This window comes from Moschus berezovskii, chromosome 28, assembly GCF_049115385.1.
Source record: "Moschus berezovskii isolate FMDL1 chromosome 28, NW_MosBer_1.0, whole genome shotgun sequence".
Taxonomy (NCBI): domain Eukaryota; kingdom Metazoa; phylum Chordata; class Mammalia; order Artiodactyla; family Moschidae; genus Moschus; species Moschus berezovskii.
The window spans coordinates 19,015,224-19,041,507 of NC_142487.1; the positions used below are offsets into that span (position 1 = coordinate 19,015,224).

The 26,284-nt window shown below is 44.2% G+C and overlaps 1 protein-coding gene across 1 annotated transcript; it reads left to right on the top strand.

Moving 5' to 3' along the window:
- Positions 1–896: 896 nt before the first annotated feature.
- On the top strand, positions 897–17,817 carry ELAC1 (elaC ribonuclease Z 1). The gene is made up of 4 exons (XM_055417375.2): positions 897–1,048; positions 8,035–8,199; positions 14,314–14,781; positions 16,414–17,817. The coding sequence occupies exons 2-4, from the start codon at positions 8,043–8,045 to the stop codon at positions 16,878–16,880; spliced, it is 1,092 nt and encodes a 363-aa protein (XP_055273350.1). The 5' UTR covers positions 897–1,048; positions 8,035–8,042; the 3' UTR covers positions 16,881–17,817.
- The last annotated feature ends 8,467 nt before the right edge of the window (positions 17,818–26,284 follow it).

Genomic DNA, 26,284 nt, shown 5'->3' on the forward strand with positions numbered 1-26,284 from the left:
ACCTGCGCGGGCATAGCACCCGCAGCTGCGGGTATTTCAGGAGACATTCCGCGGTATTCCTGGAAGTGCAAAGTGGAACGGAAAGAAGGCTTTGCATCTAGAGTAAGTTCTACTATGAACTCGGATGCCAAGGCACCGCACGCTTCAGTTTTTAGTGCTTAAGATAGGTTCATCCCCATAAAATCAGACTTTATGCAGATATGCCAGAGCAAAGCATCTGGGAGAACACTCTTGTTTGAAAACGTTCAGTTCAGTTCAGTCGCTCAGTCGTCTCCGACTGACTGAGCATGGCATGGACTGGAGCACGCCAAGCCTCCCTGTCCATCACCAACTCCCGGGGTTTACCCAAACTCATGTCCATTGAGTCGGTGATGACATCCAACCTTCTCATCCTCTGTCGTCCCCTTCTCTTCCCGCCTTCAATCTTTCCCAGCATCAGGGTCTTTTCCAATGAGTCGGTTCTTCACATTAGGTGGCCAAAGTATTGGAGTTTCAGCTTCAGCATCAGTCCCTCCAATGAACACTCAGGACTGATCTCCTTTAGAGTCTCCTTGCAGTCCAAGGGACTCTAGAGTATTCTCCTACACCACAGTTCAAAAGCATCAGCGTTACACGGCAAAATAAAAACAACAACAACAAAAAGCCATACAGTAGGGACTTCTCTGTATGATTAAGACCTTGGGCTTCAAGGGCAGGGGGTGAGGGTCTGATCGCTGGTTGCAGAACTAAGATCCCACATGCCCCCAAGCAGTGGCCAAAAAATAAAAATACAAAAGCAACCCACACAGCGGACGTTTTTCACTTCGGGCGCTCTGGTCCTCCCGGGATACCGCAGCCCTCTCAGGGACCGCCCCACTCGGCGCGGGACGCAGCTGCGGACCGGCAGCCCAGCCTCACGCCGGGGTCGCGCTCCGCGGACAACCACCGAGCGCGGACCTCCGGCGCCTCCTAGAGCGGCGGGTCGCGGGCTCGGCCGGCGGCGCACTTCCGCCCGCGCGCGTCTGCGCCGCGCGGACGGCCGGGCCTCGCCGCGGGCCTCGGGGAGTGGGTGAGTGGGGCAGGGCGCGCCCGAGGTGGGGGGCGGGCCGGGGTCTGCGCCGCCGAGGCCGCCCCCGCGCCCTGCGAGCCGGTCGCGCGCTCGGGCGTCCCGCAGAGTCGCGGGCTGGGCCGGGAGCCGAGGACCCGCGCCGGGGAACTGGGACGCGCCGTGTCCACCCACCGCGCCTGCTCTCCCCGACCTGCGGGCCGAGGACACCCTGCCCCGCGCTTCCGCCGCCTCCTACCCTTCTGCTCGACAGGCGTGGGGGGCGGCTGGGCCGGCCGGCGGTCGGAGACCCGGCCTCTGGCCACGGCTGGCTAGGCCTTGGCCTCGCAAAGGACACTGTGTGCAGCGGGCCTCGGCCCTTTCGTCTCTGAAATGGAGGATGACAGGACCTGCCCTGCCTGCACCGCTTGGCTGGGTTGCAGGCTTGGCACCGCCTCTGCCTGAAAACTCCTTCCGAGCCCGACAGTCTTTATAATCTTCCGGGGAGCTTCCCCAGTGCTGAGAACCCCAGAACCACCAGACGATTGTAGTCTGCAGTCCAGGACCGAGAACCACTAGCCCAGGGTGTCAAGTGACCCTACTGAGATCGATCGTGTGTTGTGTTCTCGCTAGGAATGTGTACTAGGAGAAAGCAAACGGCTGAGTTTTGTTTTGTTGTCCAAGAAGACAAGACCCAAAATCTGGTTTGCTTACTTATGTCCTAGTGGTGCATAACGCGCACCAGTGATTAAATTTCTGGTTACTTCCCGACCTAGTGGAAGAGTTTCAGTTATTTGGCTTGCTTTTAAGCTTTTTATTATGGAAACTTTCAAATCTATACAAAAACAGAATCGTGTACAGAATGTACCAACTCATGTACTAATCGCTAATCGATCTAGTTTCATCTGGCACCCTCACCCTATTTTAAAGCAAATCAAATTGTACCATTTCATCCATTAAATACTGGCTTACGTTTATACAACACAGTAACTCCTTGAACATAACACCATTATCAGTCTCATAAGAACCTCCTGTTACTATCTATCCGGTGAAGTCTGCATTATCCCTGTTCTCTCATTTTTTCCCACCTCTCATCATCTGGTTGTCCAAATCAGGATTCAAACAAGCTAGACATGTTACATTTGTTTGATGGCTCATATCTCTTTGTCTCCTTTCTCTTGATTATTATTTTTTCCTAGTATTTAGGTTGTTGAAGAAGTCAAGTCATTTGTCCTGTAATGTTTCTTACATACTGAATTTTGCTTTTTCCTTCCCTGTGGTGTGCTCTAATAAACTGGTGTTTAGAAGACAGCCTTTTCCAGATACAGGTTATATTTTTTGGCAAGAAAACCTGCTCGGTTACTGTGTGCTTCATATTTGCATCACATCAGGAGTTGGATTAGGTCTTGTCTCTGTGGTGGTAAGATTGATCAGTGGCTCTTTTCCATACAAATTGTATTGCAGGGTGACTGATTGATCAGGGAGTTACAGAAGGATACTAATAACTACAGAAGGAATGAGAGAATATCACCTTTTGACAACCCCTAATGAAATAATGGTTCCTGGAAAGGATCATTAATGGTTGCTAACATCAGAAAAAGAGAGACAGCCAGACAGCGTGTGCTCCTTGGTGGAACTTGCCAATACCACTTGTTACATATTCTTAGATGATGGATGGGGGATAAAGAGGAAACAGGATTGACCTTAAGTTGATAATTGTTGAAGCTCAGTGATGGGTATGTGACAGTATATTATATGAATCTCTCTCCTTTTGTGTGTGTTTGAAATTTTGCATAACAGAAGTTTTTTTTTTTTAATTGACTTGTTTACTAGTGAGTTCAGATCAGCCTCATCCATCCATTATAGTTCTCCACTAGCCTTTCACTAACTGGTTCTCAAAACTGACCGCATGTTAGGATCACAGGGGAAGAATTTTTCTTATTCAATTCTAAAACACATATCTCTTGTGGAATTTCCTGTTGATAGTTCTGGGATGGAGCCCAATGGTTGATATGTTTTAAAAGATCTCCAGGTGATTAGTACTCCAGGATGTACCACTGGCTTAGATCTACTATCATTTATACATGCAAAGTGTTTATGTTGTATTATACCTTCTGCATTTGTTACCTTAAATTTTTGACTTTCTGTATTCTCTTTACTATTCTGGCTCTTGCTAACTGCAGTCCAATCAGAAAGCCTTTGCAAATTAAACTACAGAGTTATCAGAGGAAGTCCTGATCTTGAAGTGAAAATGTGGAGTAAGGCATGGAAAGGACACTGGTGATAACCTAAAGACTCATGTGTGGGTGGAGAGATGTACCACCCACCTGCTGTGGGGGGTGGGGGCGGGGAGCTGACTGTACCCCCAATGGAAAGGGAGATGAGGTCACACATAGCATGTTTAGCTTTATTACACTTTTTTTTTAAGTCATGAAGTAAATTAAATGCAAAATAAAGTCAAATAGGTAAATAAAATGCTGCTTATTGCAACCAAAAACAATTCAAAGATTTTTTTAAGAAGTGAATCTCCACCAGCATCATTTAATCACCCCCGAGATAAGCAGTATAGCAGTACGGTGAATGTCGTTTCTCACCAGACTATCTCTGTCTTGCGTAACATAGGTGTTTGGGCCTTGTTATAAAAACGAGATTACGCCATAGACATCTGTAACTTATCTCATTGTCATCCCTTCAGTGCAGGAGTCACAGACCTGGCTGAACTGTAGAACAGATAGTTCAGGATATGAATGTACAGTAAAATACTCAGTTGTTTCCATATTGATATTTATCTATCTATATATTCAGATGGGTTTCCAAGTTTTAGCCACCTTCAAAGTCTCACAGTAAATATCACTGTGCATAGATCCTTTATTTCTCTAAGGTAGATTCCCAGTAATGGGATTGCTGGATTAAAGTACGTTGCTATTAGCAGCCTCATTATTATTGGTAATATGTATTGCCAGATTACTCTCCCAAAACATAATAGCAGTTAATGCTTCTACCACTAATAAAATGTAGGTACCCATTTTTCCTTGTCTGGGTTAGCACTGGATAGCATTAATATTTGCCAGCCGATGTGTGGAAAATGATGGCTCTTTTTTTCTTTAATTTGCATTTCCTCTCACTCCTGGAGGACTGAGAGTTTTCATGCTTATTGGCCCTTTGGATTTCTTTTGTGAATTTCCTGTGTGTATTCATTGTTTAGTTTTCTATTCTGTGCTTTTCTTTTTTAATGCGTTTGCTTGAACCATTTCTTAGGGGCATTAACACGTTATCAAACAGAACAGTTTTTTCCAGATTTTTTTTTTTGGTGGGGTTGGGGGTGGGGTGGGGAGGTCCTTTGACATTAAGAGTCTTTTGATATATGAAAATTTTTATGTAATGTCTTTTTAAAAGCTTTGTGTTTCATGTCTTGCCAGTAAGGGATTTTCATCCCCAAATTTGTATACATATTCTCCTAATTTTTTTGAACACTTTTTTTTGGACCTGAAACACTTTTTTTTTTGGATGTGAAACATTTAAATTTCTAAACCATGTGGAATGTATTTTTATATACGATGCAAGATAAGAATTTTGCTTACTTTTTCTTCGAAAATAACCAATTATGTCAGTGTCATTCGTTTTAAAAAGCCACCCTTTATACATTTCTGTTATATATTGATTTCTGTGTGTACCTGGATTTATTTCTGGACTATCCCTTCTCTTACTTAAAACTTTATGTTTGTGGCCAATAATATATCTCTCCATTGTGCCTGATTAGTCTCATGTTACTGCCTAGAAAAGTAAACCACTGCTCGCTACTTGTATGCTTTTCTTGCCCACTCTCAGACGTACTTTTTTTCTTTCACATGATCTTTGGGTTACGTTTGTTCCAAGACAAATCACACTGGAAATATGATAGAATTTGCATTAAGTATACATGCATTAATTATGGAAAGATAGGCATTTCTGTGATAGTAAATCTCCTATCAAAGAAGCTAATGTGTTTCTCTCTTTGAGTCTTTTAGGGCCTGTTCCTTTCTTGTTAACTTTATTTCTAGCTATTTTGTAAGACTTTTTTTTTTTTCTCTTGTGACTGGGGTTTTTTTTTCATTTTTGCAAGGACCGAGAAAAGTTTTTGATGGGTTTCTTTCCCCCTGTAGATAGTACATTTATCCAGCTCTCTGTCAAGTTTTCCTGTTTTAGTAGTTTTTCTTAAACTTACATGTTTGTTTCCTTCAATATGGATAATCTGTAATTGGTTATATATAACTTTGGCAAATAGATGGGGAAACAGTGGAAGCTGACTTTTGTTTTTTGGGGCTCCAAAATTACTGCAGATGGTGACTGCAGCCTTGAAATTAAAAGTCGCTTACTTCTTGAAAGGAAAGTTATGCCCAACCTAGACAGCATATTAAAAAGCAGAGACATTACTTTGCCAACAAAGGTCCGTCTAGTCAAGGCTATGGTTTTTTCAGTTGTCATGTATGGATGTGAGGGTTGGACTACAAAGAAAGCTGAGTGCAGAAGAATTGATGCTTTTGAACTGTGGCGTTGGAGAAGACTCTTGAGAGTCCCTTGGACTACAAGGAGATCCAACCAGTCCATCCTAAAGGAGATCAGTCCTGAGTGTTCATTGGAGGGACTGATGCTGAAGCTGAAACTCCAATACTTTGGCCACCTAATGTGAAGAACAGACTCATTGGAAAAGACCCTGATGGTGGGAAAGATTGCAGGCGGGAGGAGAAGGGGACGACAGAGGATGAGATGGTTGGATGGCATCACTGACTCAGTGGACTTGAGTTTGAGTAAACTCTGGAAGTTGGTGATGGACAGGGAGGCCTGGTGTCCTGCAGTCCATGGGGTTGTGAAGAATCGGACACGACTGAGCGACTGAACCGAACTGAACTGAAATTTGAGTTTATTTTATTTGATGCATATCTCCTGTCACAGAACTGTGTCAGCAGGGTTTCCCTGGTGGCCCAGTAGTTAGGAATCTGCCTTGCGGTGCATGGGGCACCGCAGTGAGAAGCCTTGACACCCAATGAAGAGTGGCCCCACTTGCTGCAACTGGAGAAAGCCTGAGTGCAGCAGTGAAGACCTCCTGCAGCCAACAAATCAATGAATAAATAAGTCTTTAAAGGAAGGACTGTGTCAGAGACAGACATGCCCAGAAATAGTGAAAGGAAAAAGAGATATCAGGAGTTGGCAGACATCTGCACACTCGACAGGCTGTTGCTGGCCACTTGTGAGAGCGGAAGCCCAAGCGCTCAGCCCTCACAGGCCTCTTTTGGGGGACACGCCCCCTCAGCATCCCTGTGCGCTACTCCCGTTACTGGCCGTGTTGCCGCGCTTTGCTGTGGCTTCTGATGGCTCAGAGAAAGGGCTGCTCACCAGAGAGAGAGCACTTGGTGAGCATGGTTAAGTGCCCTGTCTCGCCCAGAACCTCGCTAGAGTTGTTTATTGTTTATTCAGTTCAGTTCAGTCGCTCAGTCATGTCCGACTCTTTGCGACCCCATGAATCACAGCACGCCAGGCCTCCCTGTCCATCACCAGCTCCCGAAGTTCACTCAAACTCATGTCCATCAGAAGGACTTTAAAAAAATTAATCAGCAGGAAGTACAGAGTCCTTATATACCCACTCCCCACCAACACCCCCGCCCCCGCACCAGTTTCCCCTAATGTTGACATCTGACATTAGTGTGGTACAATAGCGATGAGCCAACATTGATACGCAGTTTACATTAGGGTTCATTCACATTTTGTGTTGTATATACCATGGGTTTTGACAGATGTGTGATGACATGTGTCTGTCTCCACTGTATCATACAGAATAGTTTTACTGCCCTAAAACTCCATCCCTTCCTCCCTTCCCCCCCAACTACTGTCTTCTTGCTATCCCCATAGCTTTGCCTTTTCCAGAATGTCATGTGGTTGGAATTCAACTACAGTTTGGTTTTATATATATATATAACTTTATTTATTTATTTATGTTTGGTTGTGCTGGGTCTTCGGAGAAGGCAATGGCAAGCCACTCCAGTACTCTTGCCTAGAAAATCCCATGGATGGAGGAGCTGGTAGGCTGCAGTCCGTGGGGTCACTAAGGGTCAGACACGACTGACTGACCTCACTTTCACTTTTCACTTTCACACATTGGAGAAGGAAATGGCAACCCACTCCAGTGTTCTTGCCTGGTGAATCCCAAGGACGGGGGAGCCTGGTGGGCTTCCGTCTATGGGGTCACACAGAGTCGGACACGACTGAAGTGACTTAGCAGCAGCAGCAGCAGTGCTGGGTCTTCTTTGCTGCACAGGCTCTTCTCTACTTGAAGTGAGCAGGTTGTAGTTGCTGTGCAGAAGCTTCTCATTCTAATGGCTTCTCTTTTTTCCGATCCCAGGCTCTAGAACACAGGCTCAATTTGTGGTGCACAAGCTTAGTTGCTCCACAGCACGTGGGATCTTCCCAGACCAGGGACTGAACCTGTGTCTCCTGCATTGGCAAGTGGATTCTTTACTACTGAGCCACCAGGGAGGGCTTCCCAGGTGGCTCAGATGGTAAAGAATCTACCTCAATGCAGGAGACCTGGGTTCTGTCCCTGGGTCAGGAAGATCCCCTGGAGAAGGGCATGGCAACCCACTCCCTTGCCTGGAGAATTCCATGGACAGAGGAGCCTGGTGGGCTACAGTCTATGGGGTCACAAAGAGTCGGACACAACTGAGTGACTAACACTCTCAGTTTCACCGGGGAAGCCCTCAACTGTAGTTAATTAACTTGAGTTTGGCTCTTTTTTTTTTTTTTTAATTTATTTTTATTTGTGTGAGCAGTCATACAAGGTTAGTTAATTTGTAGTTTTAACTGATTAAGAGTTACTAAAATCTTTCTTTAGATTTCTGTGGAAAACTATTAGAGAAGAGGAATCCACACTGTTCTCAATACATAGAAGTTAGATAACCGCGAAACCCACAGGAACCTGTTTTTGGTGATTTTGAGCAGTGATGTGTGATAATCCCTAAGTGATCTTCTCGTTGCAGGGTGGAAGATGTCTATGGATGTGACATTTCTGGGGACAGGTGCAGCATACCCATCCCCGACCCGGGGTGCCTCCGCGCTGGTCCTTCGGTGTGAAGGCGAGTGCTGGCTCTTTGACTGTGGGGAGGGAACCCAGACACAGCTTATGAAGAGCCAACTTAAAGCAGGTAAGTGTGCGTTCCTCTTTCTCATTAGGGCTGTCTCTTGCTTGTCTTCATTTTCTTGGCTCTCCTTGGGCCTTCTGCTCAGAAGCAACCCCAGCGGTTGTACCCTATTTCAGTGTTGGAGCCCTGGCAAGACTCGGAAGGCATTCATACAGCTGGATGAGCTAGCTGGCTGACTACCCAGCTTCCTTCCTTCCTTCTCCTTCCCTCCCTTCAGTCCTTCACTTTTCATTCTTCCTGTAAATTGAAGAGCAAGGATGCACATAGGCTTAGGGCATGGAGGATGGAGTGGGATACATCGGACACATTAAAAAGACACTGCTGAAGCACGGGAACATACTTACTTCCCCGAGGAGATGGGCGTAAGTATCATGAGCAGGCAGTAGGTGTTCTGAGGAGTGAGTTGTTCTTTTCTGCTTGGGGTCATCAGCGAAGACATACGAGAGGGGGTGATATGTGAGTTGTTGAAGGAGGAGGAAGGGCTCCCTGGGCTGGGGAGAAGAAGGGCATTCTGGCCAGAGGGAACAGAGCGAGCCTCACCCCAGGCCCACCAAAGGGTCCGGTGTTCACGGAGCCTTGGCCCAGAGTCGGGTAGACCAGGATTCCAGTCCCAGCTGTGTCTCTGCTTATCATGTTAGCAGATCAGCAAGCTTAAGCCTTTCTTTTCTCATCTTTAAAATGGCGTTAACCCCCCACATCAGGGCTTTCCTGATGGCTCAGCTGGTAAAGATCTGCCAGCAATGCAGGAGACCCCGGTTCAATTCCTGGGTCGGGAAGATCTGCTAGAGAAGGGATAGGCTACCCACTCCAGTATTCTTGGGCTTCCCTTGTTGCTCAGCTGGTAAAGAGTCCGCCTGCAATGCAGGAGACCTGAGTTCAATCCCTGGGTTAGGAAGATCCCCTGGAGAAGGGAGAGGCTGCCCACTCCAGTATTCTGACCTAGAGAATTCCATGGACTGTTTAGTCCATGGGGTTGCAAAGAGTCGGCCGACTGACTGACCCACTTCGCTCATACCTGCACTCAGCGGGGTGCTGTGGGAATCGTGCATAATGACCTCTTCTCTGTGTGGTGTCTCCTTCTCGTCAGTTGAATCGCAACCCAAATGTTGTCTCCCCAAAGGCTTTCCCCAGACCTCTGGGGTTAAGTAATTTCCCTCTCATCCTAGGCATTCGACTGCTTTGCACTGTTGTTACTGACTTTTTAGCATCATCAGTATCTGAAATTATGTTATGCAGGCAGTTGTTTCTGTGTTCACTGTGTATTTCCCTGTGCGACTAGACTCAGTGAGCATGCGCATCCCTAGTCGATGCCTGGTAATATCTGTTAGTACATGAGTAAGATGTTCAGCACTTAGCATGGGGCCTCTCACTTGTTAGATCTGGATAACTGGTAGTTATTGAAATTATTCCTACGACTCAGCACAGTACCTGGCATTTAATGACTAAAAGAAAGATGCTCTAGCATCCACGGATCCCTTGGTCTAGTGGTGGAATGACGTGCAGACAGTCATAATGTAATGTGATAAGTAGGAATAAAGAGGTGTTTCCTGGCTACTTTTGAAGCACAAAGAAGGACACTAAGTGTATCTGTGTGTTCAGAGATAGTAACAGTCGAGCTAGGATATGAGAGGTGAATAGAAGTTTCTCTGGGAGGAGAAGCAGGGATGGATATTCAGGGAACAGATGACAGAGTGAGTAGGAAGTAAGGGAGTTTCCAGGGGAGACGTGGCGTGTTTGGGGAATCCTAGGCCATCCCGCACTCTGAGTTCTTGACTGCAGAGATGAGAGGCAGGCATGCCTAAAGTGAGGGCCGACTGTGAAGACTTCTGTGATAGTCTAAGGTGTCTGGGCCTTATTATTTATTCTGTTGTCAACAAGGAATCATTAAATACATTTTAAACCAAGAAATGACATGGTCTGATTTGTGTTTTACGACAGTTTTCCAATAGCAGATGTATTGGGAGAGAGGGTGGCATCAGGCTCAAGGCAGTTGCGTTCACCTGGTGAGAGAGAGAAGATGAAGATGCTGGAGCAGGAAGCAGGAATAGGGATGAAGACGAGAGACCCAAAGAGATCTGTCTAGAGCCAGCAGGAGACGGGACTGAGGGAATGTCTTAGGATGTGAAGAAGTGCAGAATTACTCCAAGTCATAGGTGGTGATGTCCCAGACCTAGATAGAGAGTTAGGAAGAGAACTCTTGGAGGAAGGAACCAGGCATATCACTTGGGACAGGTGTACATAGTTCAACCCTAATTATATACTATCTTATGTTGAAACCCTGTGGTCAGAGCGGTGCTATGCTTTACTTCCCTGGGATCACACAAAGGTTCCTTTCACGAGACCTGGCAGGGTAGGCGCACGGCAGAGTGGTGGCTGTAACATTCAGAGAGCAGCGGTTTAGGTGGCAGGGTGATTAAAATAGAAACAAGTGACTGTTGTATTAAGAGGTTTGGGTGTAGGGATAAGTCTCCAGTTTTTACTTAGTACCTGTGTCAGTTATCTAATGCTGCATAACGGATTAAAAATTTAGTGGGTTACTTGCATTTATTATCTCATCGTTTCTGTGGGTCAGGGACTTCAGGCCAGGCTTAGCAGGATTCTCTGTTTCAGGGTCTCAGTAGGCTGCAGCCGAGGTCTTGGCCAGTGCTGGGGTCTCATGAGAGACCCCACTACAGGAAGACTTGATTCCAGAGCTCACTCAGGTTGTTTTCAGAGTCCTTCTGGGTTTTGAGAAGGCTGCCTGCGGTGACTCCAGGCCTGCTTCAGGTCCTGGTCACAGGGGTTTCTGCTGCAGGCTAGCTTGCTACCGTTTACTGCCTGGAAGGGAGAAAGAGACTTCGAGCAAGTCTGCCAGCAAGATGGACTCTTAGAACGTAATCACATTGCATCCTTGTGCCATGTTTCACTGGTTAGAAGCAAGTGCCCAGTCCCACCCACACCCAAGGGGAAGGAATTACAGAGGGACGTGGACAGCTGGAGGCAGGGGCCATGGGTACCACCTTAACTCTGTTTGCTGTAATACCTTTCTCTCATGGTTTATATTTTACAGTTATTTTTCAACAGATCACAAAGCTCAAGCTTTTTAAAATAAAAGTTTGGCCAAAAATTAATAATACTAAAATAAAATCTAAAGGGAACCTTTCAGTTCAGTTCAGTTCAGTCGCTTAGTTGTGTCTGACTCTTTGCGACCCCATGAACCACAGTACGCCAGGCCTCTCTGTCCATCACCAACTCCCGGAGTTCACTCAACCTTTAGCTTACTAAATTTTTATTGATTTAAAAAAAGAATTCCTGGCCTCAGAGAGGAGGGTGATATGGTAATTCCTGAACATCAGCTAAGACACTCTAGCACTTCTAAAGCCCCAATCTCAACCTGGAATCCTCAATACATCTTGGTTTCTCTCAGTAACCAAATATGGACCCATTTTTAGCTTATAAAGCTGATCGCCGAAGAATTGATGCTTTTGAACTGTGGTGTTGGAGAAGACTCTTGAGAGTCCCTTGTACTGCAAGGAGATCCAGCCAGTCCATTCTAAAGGAGATCAATCCTGGGTGTTCATTGGAAGGACTGATGCTAAAGCTGAAACTGCAATACTTTGGCTACCTCATGTGACGAGTTGACTCACTGGAAAAGACTCTGATGCTAGGAAAGGTTGAGGGCGGGAGGAGAAGGGGACGACAGAGAATGGATGGCGTCACCGACTCTGCGGACATGAGTTTGAGTGAACTCCGGGAGTTGGTGATGGACAGGGAGGCCTGGCGTGCTGTGATTCATGGGGTCGCGGAGAGTCAGACACGACTGAGCGACTGAACTGAACTGAACCTCCTGGGGTAACAATATTTTATGGTTTCATAAGGAAGTGCTTTCTGTCTTCTTTCAACTTTCCATGGTGCTGATATCCAAGCATCTGATTAAAAAGTATGGGTTTGTCATATCTATTTTTTTTTCATAATTTTAAAGGTGAGCTTAAGCTTTTTTTCCCCCCTCAAAAATTATTATACAATTATAATTTTAAAATGATTATAATAAGTCTACATGCTCATTGTAAAAGTTTAAACAAAGCAGAAAAATATAAATAAAATCCCAAAGCTCTCTCTCTGGGCAGTGAATTTTCTATACATATAGTTATGGTAATGGTGCAGGTATATTTGTGTGTGTGTTTGTATATAATTTTGCATAAATGCAATCAAACTATATTTGGTATGACTGTTTTTTTTCCAACTGAATAGTATGTATCAATAATGTATTGTAGACATTTTCCTACAGCAGTAAATACCGGTGTATCATTCTTTGGGCGTAGAGGATGCTTAGTCTTCTACTCCTATATGGATGACATTTTTCCTGGTAATTTTCGTGTTCTTAAGTGAAAGCGAACTCTTGCATTTTTCTTTCTTCATTTGATAGCTTCCTCTTACCTTTGATAATTGTGGTTGCCATTCCTTCTCCTGCTGAAATCAAGTGTCTTAAAAAATGGAACGTTTGTCTTCCATGAAACTGTGATAACTGTGGAAAGTCACTTTTTCTTACCTACCATGTCTCAGTGGCTTTGAGTTCACTGATTGTTTGGTATTCAGATTTGGCTGTGCTTTGTAATAAATAGGGAGAGGCCCGGAAAGTCTGACTTGGCAGTTTTGAGGTCAGCATGAGACCAGGACTCAACAACTGATGTAGTACTTTTGTCTGCTGATTCTTTAGGTCCCACTTGGAAGGACAGGGGGCTGTTGGCAGCCCAGACAGCAGAAAGGGGGAAATGAAAGGGTTCCAGAAGTCAAAAAACAGCAAAAACAATGACTAAACCAAGACAACAAAAAGGAGCATGTTGGGGAAACTTCTAGTGTGCCTCCTGGGGATTCTCAGGGTTCAAGATCAGCCCCTACCTGGTCCACTGTTCTCTGCTACAGTGCCTGGCTTGATGTAGTATCACTGAGAAAACACTATTATCTGGATGTCACAGGACAGATCCCATCACAATAAACTATTCCTGTTCTTTTATGGTATCAAGTGTTTGAAATAGGTGTGCCATGAGCTCGGACTGGAAGCTACTGTTACATTAAAAGCATGTTAATTAAGATTGTTACTTTAAAAAGGCTTTGTGGTGCATCTCTGAAAAGCTTTGATGTGGCATCCTGCCACGTACCAGGAGTAAATCCAGTTTGTTGTTCAGTCGCTCAGTCGTGTCTGATTTTTTTGTGACCTCATGGACTGCAGCCTGCTGGGTGTTTCAGTCCATGGGATTCTCCAGGCAAGAATTACCAGAGTGGGTTGCCATGCCCTCCCCCAGGGGATATTCCCGACCTAGGAATCGAACCTGCATCTCCTATTTTGGCAGGCAGATTTTTTTTACCACTGAGCCACCAGGATAACCCATGCAGTTTACCATTGGCTAAGTCAAGTTACAGCCTAAGTCAGTATGCACTGGAAGAGCTGCCGTCTTAGTTCAGACCGAAAGGAAGGGATGGACCCACATGCCTTTACATAACAGCATGGGGGTTTACCCTCGGATATGCACTCCAGCATATCCACCTGTTGCCTGCCCCCTCCCTGGTCCTCACCTTACTGCCTTTCTCCCTACCTCCTTCTCCCTCCTCCCTGTCTTCCCCTCCCTCATCCCCCTCGCTTTTTCCTCCTTCTCCTTCTGTCTCATCCAGGCAAGCAGGCTCTGGCTTGGATAGTTAGTCTTTGGCCAGTGTGGAGTCCTTAAAAGGCAATTTTGGTTTCAGGCACTGGTCCAGTCCGTTGGAGCCGAAGGACCGTTTGTTAGCATGCTGGGAGTACATACTTGCTTTTCTCAGAGGGAGCAGCAGGGGGCAGTGTAACTGCCAGATACTTTCACACTTGAGGCCTAGCTGATTACTTAAGTGAATCATTTTGGTACATGTTTTCCTTTTCTCTTTTTTCCAGTAAGAGGATGTATAGGAAAATACTGTTAAAACTGTAACACTGTATAGAAGATGTTTTATGAAAAAAGTTATATCTTGTTAAAACCTTCCAGTGAAGTAATACTTGTCTTTCTTGCTTCTGGAATCATGTAGAAAAATACATGCATGTTTCAAGTAGCTTTGTGTGGGTTTTATTTCTGAAAAATTCACAAATTGTTTCTCTGCTTCAATCAAAAGGGAGAATTACCAAGATCTTCATCACGCATCTTCATGGAGACCATTTTTTTGGCCTTCCTGGCCTCCTCTGCACAATCAGCCTGCAGAGTGGGTCCATGGTTACCAAACAGCCCATCGAAATCTATGGCCCTGTGGGGCTTCGGGACTTTATCTGGCGAACCATGGAACTCTCTCACACGGAGTTGGTCTTCCCTTATGTGGTCCATGAGCTGGTGCCTACAGCGGATCAGTGTCCTACAGAAGAACTGAAAGAATCTGTGCAGGTGAATAAAACAGACAGCCCTCCCAAAGAGGGACAAGGACGAACTATCCTGTTAGACTCAGAAGAAAACTCGTACCTCCTGGTTGATGATGAACAGTTTGTTGTGAAAGCGTTTCGCCTCTTTCATCGAATACCCTCCTTTGGATTTTCAGTTGTGGAGAAGAAACGCCCAGGTAAACTCAACGCACAGAAACTGAAAGACCTGGGTGAGTGTTTGTTTTCTCCTTTCTCCTCAGTTGAGATGTTGTGAACTGAAGCAGTTAGTGTCATAGAAACCTTCCTTTCTTGCTTCCCAGGCCTAAAACTTACATTTTTCTCCACTTACTTCTTTTTCCCAAAGTTTGTTTATTAAGGGAAATTTTTAGGGCCAGAAGACGCTATTCAGAGCAAAAATGAAGTATATATTTGAAGTCTCTCTTCAGATCTCTAGAGGCACATTCTTCATCTGTCTTATCTTCAGCTTTTACTATCTTGGTTGGTGGGGTGATTGATGGTGGTTGTCTCAGGTCTAGGCTTTTATTTTCTCATGTCATCTTTTTGAAATATGTTTGAGTGGCATCTTTGGTCAGATGCTTTTCACCATAGTTCTTAACCATGCAACTGCAACCAGCTGCTTTCTGAGTTTTCCTTCTTTATTGACCTGGCCTAGTCAGTCACCTTTGATTAAGTTATTAATAGTTTGGTGTTTGGAACACTGCCTCAACCAGTCTTATTTATTTATTTATTGACTGTGCTGGGTCTTCGTTGTAGTGTGTGGGGTCTAGTTTCCTGGGGATGAACCCAAGCCTCCTGCATTGGGAGCATGGAGGCTTAGCCACTGAACCACCAGGGAAGCCCCTCAACCCGCCTTATATACCTGGGTTCATCACACTTGGAAGCAAGCATTCAAAGATTGGCTTGGGGCCCGTCTAAGGCCTTGTACCTTCTCCATGCTAGGTCATCACATGCTCGGGTCCTTCAGCACCTCTCCCAAAGCAGTGCCAGGTACATCATCCCTCTCGTACCACCACCTTCCTTTCCATGCCTACAACAGAACCTGTGAAAAGCATGGCAGTGGTTTTTCATGTGTTCTTTTTCTTTATTTACACAATCTCTTCTTTCTTCCCCAACTAAAACAAAGCACTAAGTAATGAGGAAAACTGCCTTAGACCAAAGACATTTTTATTATCTACAAACCTGTGAAAATACCAGTGTGTTGGGAAACTGTAAACATGATCCATGTTGGAATTAGTGAACATACTCTGTTTGTACGTGTTGCCCAGAGTGATCATCAGGTGTTATTCTCGATTAATATGAGATTTAAGCCCAGTTTCGTAAGCATGGAACTGCCTCTGTTTAAAACGAAGATTGATGATGTGTAACCAACTGAAATTCTCCTTGATGTTTTGATCCAAACAGTCTCCTCTAACAATTTTTTTATGACGTTAATCAGTTTGTCGGTATCTTGTCATTTAAATGGGCTGTTTAATTTTACCTGAAGATGAGGTTATTAAATACAGCACTCAAAAACTGTTATTCCCATGCACAGCAGAGGATCACAGCTGTTACCTTGACTATAATAAGATTTTAGGGGGACTTAAGAGCTTAAACTTATCTGAAATGTGTGCTTGGAAATGTTTTAAGTACTTGGACATTGCTAATATCAATAGCCAACAGTGAACTTTTAAAAAATGTATAAATATCCCAGTTTCCCACAAGTAATAAAATATTTATAACAATTATGAAAAGAATTGGATGCCTTTTCCATTTGCTATTTGCGGTGCTGTTGAAACAGACGCTCTTTAACAAGTCATAAATTCCATTCCCATGATGCGATGTTATCTGCCTCCACCTTTTAGGTGTTCCACCAGGTCCTGCCTATGGGAAGCTGAAAAATGGAATTTCTGTTGTTCTAGAAAATGGAGTGACAATTTCTCCCCAAGATGTCTTAAAGAAGCCTATTGTTGGAAGAAAAATCTGTATTTTGGGTGACTGTTCTGGGGTTGTGGATGACGGAGGAGTAAAGCTGTGCTTTGAAGCAGACCTGTTGATCCACGAAGCGACCCTGGATGACACTCAGATGGACAAAGCAAAGGAGCACGGCCATAGCACTCCACAGATGGCGGCGACGTTTGCAAAGCTGTGCCAAGCAAAGAGGCTGGTTCTGACTCACTTCAGTCAGAGGTACAAACCAGTTGCCTTGGCCAGAGAAGGAGAAGCAGATGGGATTGTAGAACTTAAAAAGCAAGCTGAATCAGTGTTAGATCTCCAAGAAGTGACTCTTGCAGAAGATTTTATGGTGATCAGCATTCCGATCAAGAAGTGAAACCAGTATTCCTGAATGCATTCTGATGTGTCTGTAAATATGTTATTGAGCCGACAGTCACATTTGTTTTCTTTTTGTTGTTATGGTGGTGGTGGTCATCATTGTTTTGGTCTAAATTATTTGAGTCCTCATAATCCTGAAAAGGATGGAGCTGCATTGCTGAACTAACTCAGCATTGAGAGGGAGCAAGCTTTTTGATAATAAAGCACTTTAAAAAGAATGAAACCAGCATCCTTCTTAAAGTCCACATTTGACAAAATGATAGGCTATTCATGCTTTGTGGCTGCTGCCTCAGAGATTAGCCAGTGTACCATGCAGTCCTGGGCTTAGCTTCTATCTAGCTTTGTTGCTGTTGTTGGCAAAGTATGCAGGACTTGGCCCTCCTGGCTAAAAATGGTATTTTGGCAGTTTGTGTTGAATCTGTTCATGTTATTAACAAGAGAGAAATGTAATGAGATATTGGATATGCAGAATTGAAGCTGGCATGTTAAATCTTGAATGCTTTGCTAGAAGATTGAATGCAGAGTCAGGGTAGGTGTTTAGCCTTCAATTAACATTTTATTAAATTTTCCAGTTTGCTCTAAACCCAGGGTTCTCGGAGGTGATACTGCTCCCTTAGGTGGAATTTTGAAATTGTGGGATGTTTCTTGTCAAAACTAGGAGGGGTTACTACCAGCAGTTAGTCAGTACAGGGCAGGATGCTAGATTGTAGAAAATTTTGGTCAGTCCTAAACAATGAAGAATTATCTCCTCCCACAATGCATATTGCAGGTCTGTTGAAATACACATCAAGTTAAAACTTACACTCCTACTGTGAACGTACTTTATAAAAATTCAATGACATAGGAGTTCAGGTGTTTTGGGGGCATGAATCACTGGTCTCCTTGCATGACCCTGCAATAAACCTTCCCTGCTCAAAAAGAAAAAAAAAAAGAAATAGTGATATAATGAGTTGAACTACGAGGTAAGTCAAATTCTGCAACAAATCCTAAAAAGCTAGCTAAGTGAACATATTGGAATGTCACATCAAACATTATTTGTCAGAAATGAGCTATTGGCTGGAGCTTGTGAATCTGGAGGTTAAAAATGACTATCTGTCCGACTTGGGTTTAATTTACGTGTTCTGATAAATAATTCTTTGAGCACCATTTTGGTAAAAGGTTCTTTCTAGACTAGCTTTTCCTGCTGAGCTGCCTTCCACTGCTTTCTGTCTGTCCTGGGGTATCTGACTCTTTTGCCCACAGTATTTCTCAAAATGTATTACATGGAAAGGTAGTCTCGAGTACTGATTCAGTCAAAAAGGTTCGTTAATCAAACTGGTGTGGGAAACCCCGTATACTGTGGGTCCCTCTGGCAGAACTGTAATGTCCATCAGTGTATTAACAACAGCACTGCTTCAGTGATCGCCATCCGGTCTGTGATCCCAGAAGGACCTGACTTCAGAGTCCCATCCTGCACCTCACAACGGTCCCTGTGTGCTCTGAAGCAGGTTCCTTAGATCTGCTGATCTTTAGCTTGCTCATCTCTAAAAGTGAGAAAAATAATAAGACCTACCTCCAGGAGTGCTGTAAAGATTAAATAAAGACAGTATATAAAAGGAGCGTAGCACGTTGCTTCAAGGCACGAAGTCCTAAAGCACAGAGGCTCGTCAGCTCAACTGAACCCCTTTCTAAAGTCATATTTCACCATATACTATCTGTTAACATCTTAAGAACCTAGAGAGGTTTATAGTATACTTATTCAGAAATACTGTCATGGTGTATAGTATACTATTGGATTCCTCTAGTCCTGGGGCTTTTCTAGTAAAAATTGACTCCCGGAGGGGTCTGGAATCCCTGAAATAGTAATGGTCTAGTTACTCAAGATCTCAGTCATTCTGAAGCAGCCTCCAGAATGGGCTGATTCAGCCCTCCTTTAGGCTCCTGGCCTGCCAGAGTACCAAAGTGGACCAGAACTAACGTGTATCTGGATTTCTGAACTCAAGTCAAACCAGCATTTATTAATCTACTGTGTGTCAAATGGGCTTCCCCAGTGGTTCAGCAGTGAAGAATCCACCGCAGGAGATAGGAATTCAATCCCTGGGGTTGGGAAGATCCCCTGGAGGAAGACACGGCAACCCACTCCAGTATTCTTGCCTGGAGAATCCCATGGACAGAGGAGCCTGGCAAGCCGTAGTCCACAGGGCCACAAAGAGTTGGGCATGACTTGGGGGCAGGAGAAGAAGGGGACGGCAGAGAATGAGATGGCTGGATGCATCACCAACTCGATGGGCCTGAGTTTGAGTGAACTCCGGGAGTTGGTGATGGACAGGGAGGCCTGGCGTGCTGCGATTCATGGGGTTGCAAAGAGTCAGACACGACTGAGCGACTGAACTGAAGCGACTTTGCACACATGCACTCACCGTGTGCCCAAACCTGTACAAGAGGGAGTGGCTAGTACTAGTACCTCTGATGCCTGGAGCTCTGGTGTGTAAAGACTGTAGTTTGGTCACCTCTACATTCTTGGGAATACCCACCCATACTATGCCCTCAGAAATGTGTACTGAATGAAACGAGATCACAAAATTTAAGACCTAAAATTTAGAACCTGTGCCTAGCCCATTTTACTGCTGGGTTTGTCCAAAAATTGTAACTACTTGATTGGTGGTATTCCATTTACTGTGTTGGGAGTAAATGAATACAAGACAAAATTTCAAGCTCGCTGTCTCAGTGGTGGAGACTAATAGGAAAACCCAAAGTGAATATGCAGTTCTTTCAGATCTTTCTGATCTTACAGCCTATCACTCAGTTTTGCTGTTCCTGAGCATTATTTGATAGCTGATTTGAGCTGTGCCCATAGAATCAGGCTCTATTAATATATGTGGGCTAAGCCCTCAGAGAAAACGGGAATGTGGAACAAATGGATGTGTTGGATTAAGTGTGGGTTATCAGTTCATGGCGAGAATTCTTTCTTGGACTCTCTTCTGGCCTAGAATTTGTTCTTAATGGTAGGACACATTGTAAGAATTTGTGGAGCTAGAATTGAGTGAATTTTTTTTTTTGTCCTGTTAGGCCAGGCCATGCAGCTTGAGGGATCTTAGTTCCCCACTTAGGGATTGAGCCAGAGCCATGGCAGTGAAAATGCCAAGTCCTAACCACTGGCTTGCCAGGGAGTTCCCAAGAGTGAACCTTAAGTTGGACTTCCCAGAGCCTGTTATTTGTTCATGGTTATATGACTCTAGAGGGCATTAGAATATGTGGTGTGCCCCAGACTTATTTGATCACTGAATCCTCTTTTGCCAAGGAGTATCTTATAACACAGAGAAATGGTATTCCTTAATACTATTGAAAGTATTAATAGTCACCGACTATGTCCATCACCGACTCGATGAACATGAGTTCGAGCAGGCTCTGGGAACTGGTGATGGACAGGGAAGCCTAGCATGCTGCAGTCCGTGGGGTTGCAAAGAGTCGGACATGACTGAGCGGCTGAACTGAATACTATTGAAAAGCATGTTATTTATATTTTTTACCTGAAACTTTATTGAGATAGTAAATTCCATGATTACACCAAATATAGTATTTTCTTTGTCTTAAGCCAACTTTCCAATTGTCAGAAATTCATACTCCTGCTTATTTAGATAAAAAATAGTCACTTTTCTGTTTCTCAAAAGGTATTTAGACTTGTCCAAATAGACCCCAAATCATCTCTGTTTTCAAATACTCATGCTTCATTAGTATACTTTTAATAAACTTTTAAACATAAAAGCAGCATATGCCCAGTGATTTTTTCTTTTAAAGATTCAAGAAAATAAGATAACTACTCATAATTCTGCTGGGGGCTTCCCAGGTGGTACAGTTGGCAGGAGATGCAAGAGATGTGGGTTCGATCCCTGGATCAGGAAGATTTCCTGGAGAAAGAAATGGCAACACACTCCAGTATTCTTGCCTGGAGAATCCCATGGACAGAGGAGCCTGGTGGGCTACAGTCTATGGGTCACAAAGAGTCAGACACAACTGAGCTACTGAGCATGCTCACACTCATAGTTCCACCAATCCAGAGCTACCGCTTTGGTCCAGCGATCCTAAGACTGAGATGTGAGTCAGCATCACTTAAGGTGGTACACAGGTGGACAAGTGTGCATAGGTAGACGCAGATCCTTGGGTTCTAATTCCAAAGACTAATTCAGTATGTCTGGGGTGGAACCCAAGAATCTGCATTTTTAATAACCCTCCCTAGGTGATTCTGAAGTATGTGAGTGGTAGGCCACATGCGGAGAAAAAGCTATATTGATGAAGAAAAACTGAGGTGTACATAAATATATTTTATGTAATTTAAACATACTTATAGATGTATGTATATTACACACACACATATTTTTACATGCAGGTTGACCTCAAGTGTTTTTCTCATTTAACATGAGCATTTTCCCACAGCATTAACTGTTCTTTGAGAGCATGAATTTAATGATTTTATATTATCCCATTCTATAGATGTAATATATGTTTTCATACTTTTGAGGCATTTGAGGTTGTTGTAAATAATACTGGCGTGAATATTCTGAGGCATAAATCTTTATATTTCTGAGTATTTCCTTAGCACTGATTTCTCTGGAGGTCAAAACATCTAACTTATTTTTCTGGACTCTGGTCAAGAATCTCCACTTGTTTTCTAGCTCACACTATTCAGCTGCAGGAGAGAGGCCTGTTTTGCTGCTCCATTGATAGACGATATTGAATATCTTCAATTAATGACCTTTCTGACACTTCTCTTCCCAGACATTTGTCTTATAAAGATTATTTTTGCCTGCTAGTGCAAACAGTTTTATTATGTCTTACAACTAGCACGTATAATTCAACTATGATTTCCTTGAATATTCTTATGCCACCTTAAAAATGCAATTCTTACTTAAAAGGTAAAAATCCTTACTGCTTCACATATGCTCATGATAGATGTACAGTGAAGGTACTTTTGTCTTCACAAAGTTATATATTATGGTGAAATATATTGATCCTGTCCTTACTGATTGATGGATTTTTTAGGTACTGAATGAGTCAGAATATTGGTTGTTTTTTTTTTTTTTAACATGGGAAAAATAAAAAGGAAATGCTGGTGATACTCACTCTTTGGCAGAACAAGGATAGCATTTGAGGGGGCCGTGGTGGGATGTGGGGTAAGATTGAGAAATTCTTTTAAAAAGTGTTTAAAAACTAAAAAATAAAGAGTGCATTAACCACACTACGTTTTTAAAGGGGTTGGGGTGCGGGATGATAGTGAATACCAGATGAATGGTTAAGAGTGGAAGAAGGCATCCTTAGCAAGTATGGGGGAACAGTGACGAGGACTGTCTTACACAAACCTAATGGCTCTAGCTGGCTTCCCCGGTGGCTCAGACGGTAAAGAATCTGCCTGCAATGCTAGAGAACTGGGTTCGATCCCTGAGTCCTTAAGATCCCCTGGAGAAGGGAATGGCTACCCACTCCAGTATTCTTGCCTGGAACATCCCATGGACAGAGGAGCTTGGCTGGCTATAGTCCGTGAGATTGCAAAGAATCAGACACGACTGAGCAACTAACATATGAGGTATTTTGAATTGTGTGTGTGTGTGCGCGCGCGTGTGTGTTCATTTAGTTAAAAAATTACATTAAAATACCTAAAAAATTACATTAAAATACCTACACAGCAGATGAAATGCTGCTCCAAATAAGTATGTCAACTGGGGTTTCCTTATGGGTGCTCCAGGCAGCTTAACAGTTCCTTTCAAGGCTTTTTAACATTCCAATCCATTCCCCATACTGCAAAGAGGTTTTTTCAAAATGCAAATCTGAACCTAGTACCCAGATCTGAATGACCTTGCCCTACCCGCCTTTCCAAGCTAATCTTATTCTGCTCATTTTTGCAGCCCCATCCATGTGGGCCTTTTAGTCCTTTGTCAGAGGTTTCTGTTGTTGCCCAGTCTTGGCACAGACTGCTCCCTGGGCCTGGACCCTGCTCCCTGGGCCTGGAATGCTTTCTCCTCTCCCCGGGTTAACCCTTCCTGAGCTTTCTGCTCACAGCTCTGCAGCCACAACCTCCTGGAAGCCTTCCCAGACTTCCCCACTAGGTAGCATGTGACTGCACCCCACATTCCTGTTGCTTGTCACTTCATATTCTCATTTTCTTCCTGTGAATATCCAACTGATGTTTTTCTTTCCCTCCAGCACTGTAAGCATCACAAGAGCAAAACTGTGTCTGCCTGTGCTTCCCTTTGGGCCCCAGCTCCTAGGTCAGTGCCTGGAATATATTAGGCACTCAGTAAATAGTGGTGATTGGTTCCATTTTCCTTGCCATCCTATTATTCTATACAGTTCTCTCCTAGGGATTTTTCCTGATTAATATTAAAAAAGCAAAAATCCTCACCCTTAATCTCTAAACTAAAAACCGGGAGGAAGAGAATGGTTGCCCATAACCTTCATGATGGTGGTTTAGTCGTTAAGTCATATCCAACTCTTGCGACTCCATGGACTGTAGCCTGCCAGGCCCTTCTGTCCATGGGATTCTCTAGGCAAGAATACTGGAGTGGGTTGCCATTTCCTTCTCCAGGGGATCCTCCCAACTCTGGGATCAAGCCCACGTCTCCAAATGAAGCAAATTTTTGTAAATACTAATTTTAAAGCTTTAGCTTGGTGTCCTAAGGAATGCAGGCAGATACCTAGAATCGGAAAGGGCTGGAAAAAGGAGTTTCTCTGTCTAAGAAAGTAGGATGTTGGCTTTCACTATGCAGAAGTGTTATAGCCACCCATTCCGTTTCTGGGAAACACACTCACTCAGAAGGACGATGCAGACAGTGGAGTGCAGTCTGATACACTGGCGGGCCCAAGGCAGAGTCTCCTCTTAGCCAAGGACCCCGACCAGTTTTCGTGAAAACCTTATATACCCTAAGTGTACATACCCAAACCCACCTCCCCAAATTCCCTGAAACTAGTCTGAACAAAGGAAAAGAAAGATACAATCAAAGTTGACCTGTGATTCATATGACTTAAGCCTAGGTAGTTAACAGTGGACAATTATCAATAGGCCTGTGGTCATACCCCAATTCTATTCGGTTACACAGATAATTAGGATTTTCTTTTAGGCGGAGAGTCTAGGTACGAGCCCTGGGGCTCTTCCTTCCAGGGACCTGGTTTTCCAGTTGGTATGTTGTTTCCATAGATACTAGGCATAGAGCTCAAAGTCCACAGTCCAGCCCTAGATGGAGTCCTGCTTTCAAGATGGAGCCTGTTCTGTCTGTTTCCTCCTTCGTAAGAAAGTCAGGATATAAAGAATGAGAAGAGAAGGCCAAGCAAACCCGTGCAGGCATCTGAAGCCCCGTGCAAGGTAGGGAAATGGTGGGATCGCCTTAAGAACACAGATGTCTGATGTTCAATCTTACAGTGGCTGTGTGGATTGAAAGTAAGTCCCTCTATTTCCCTCAAATTTTCTTTGACGTCTGCCAGCGCATAGGATTTCGGGATCTCTCCTCAGCCTTTGATGCCACCAAACAAGAAGAGGTTCTGAACTCCATCACTGGGTTGGCCTGGGTGGAACATGGACAACAGGAGTGAAAGAATGAGACAGTCCCAAACGAAAACGGCTCAGAGCTGTGGAGTCAGGCGATCTCAAGGACCAAGGTCTCCCAGGAATTCTCAGGAGTCTGTGAAGAGGCCTCTGACCCTATGTCACCCACCAAGTGGGGAGGTTAGAAGGGCAGAGTAACTCTAGGTGACGTCTGGACACAGATATTTATGTGCCCTTAACATATTTTTAAGGATTAAAAAGCTGTCATATTCAGGATAAGGAAGTTGAAGGGGGTGCCTAAGTTTATCCAAAGTAACAAATATTTCCACTCCAAAATAAAGCTAGCTGAGAAACACTGCCGTTCTGATGTCAGCATGCTAATTATACTCAGCAGACATGGCAGGTACAAAGATTAAATTTGCCCATGAAAAAGTAAAAGGGGAAAGGCAAAGGATTAAGTTTCCTGCTATATAAATCCCCCTGTAACTGACAAAACCGTGCAGGCAGACTCAGGTAGAGCCAAGGCACACTGAGCTCAGTGTCACGGAATGAAGCCACGGCTATTTTGTCTAGCTCATTGTTGTGGCTTCCAGATAGGCTTGTCTGAATGACGCCATATCTCCATCAAACATCCTGGACTGGAGCTGACCTTGTAGACGTACCCATGTCTGGGGCAGCAACCCAAATGCTGTTCCTGACTGGCTTACAAAGGGGCTTGTGTGGAACACATTGTCATACAGCTAGTAGACACTGGAACGTGATTGATTCCCTCCCTCGCATGGCTACACTGAGAGGCAGTATAGCCTACTGCGGTAAACTTCAAACTAGCGTTATTTGTGCCCCTGAATAATGGCAAGCCACTCCAGTACTATTGCCTAGAAAATCCCATGGGTGGAGGAGCCTGGTAGGCTGCAGTCCGTGGGGTCACTAAGGGTCGGACACGACTGAGCGACTTCACTTTCACTTTTCACTTTCCACTTTCACACATTGGAGAAGGAAATGGCAACTCACTCCAGTGTTCTTGCCTGGAGAATCCCAGGGACGGGGGAGCCTGGTGGGCTTCCATCTATGGGGTCACACAGAGTCGGACACGACTGAAGTGACTTAGCAGCAGCAGTAGCAGCAAGGATATACAAGCATGCATTCATATAAAATGTTTCCTAAAATCAATCTTCCTGAGAACTAGCATAGGCAAACTGTCTTATTGGTTCTATCGTACAATGCTCAAGGCTACCAAAGAAAGGGATAATTCAAATACTGGTATTGTGGTGAAAACATGGATGATTAGGTAATAAATTCTTTTCAATTTGGGTAGTTTCCAATATGTTACTTTGATAGAATTGAAGGAGGATCTAACCAAGTTCAGATCAAGGAGTAGTTACTCTGTCCAATAATAGATTTTAATTGCTTTCTTGAGATATAATTCACATACCATAAAATTCAATGGGTTTTCACATATTCATGAAGTCAGGCAACTATCACCACTATCAATTTTAGAACACTTACATTATCCCCAAAAGAAACTATGGTGACTTCCCTGGTGGTCCAGTGGTTAAGACTCTGAGCTCCGAATGCAGGGGGCACAGGTTCCATCCCTGGTTGGAGAACTAAGATCCTGAATGCCATGTGTGCTGTGCCAGCCAAAAAAGGAAAAAAGGAACTCTGTATTCTTTGGCAGTCACTCTCACCTTCACCCCAAACCCCAGGGTCTTAAGCTGCTCTCTACCTACTAATGTACTTTCTGTCTCTATGAAAGAAAGAGAAAGTGCAATTGTTAGTTGCTCAGTCGTGTCTGAATCTTTGTGATCCCATGGACGATAGCCTGCCAGGCTCCTCTGCCCATGGAGTTCTCCAGGCAAGAACGCTGGAGTGGATAGTCATCCCCTTCT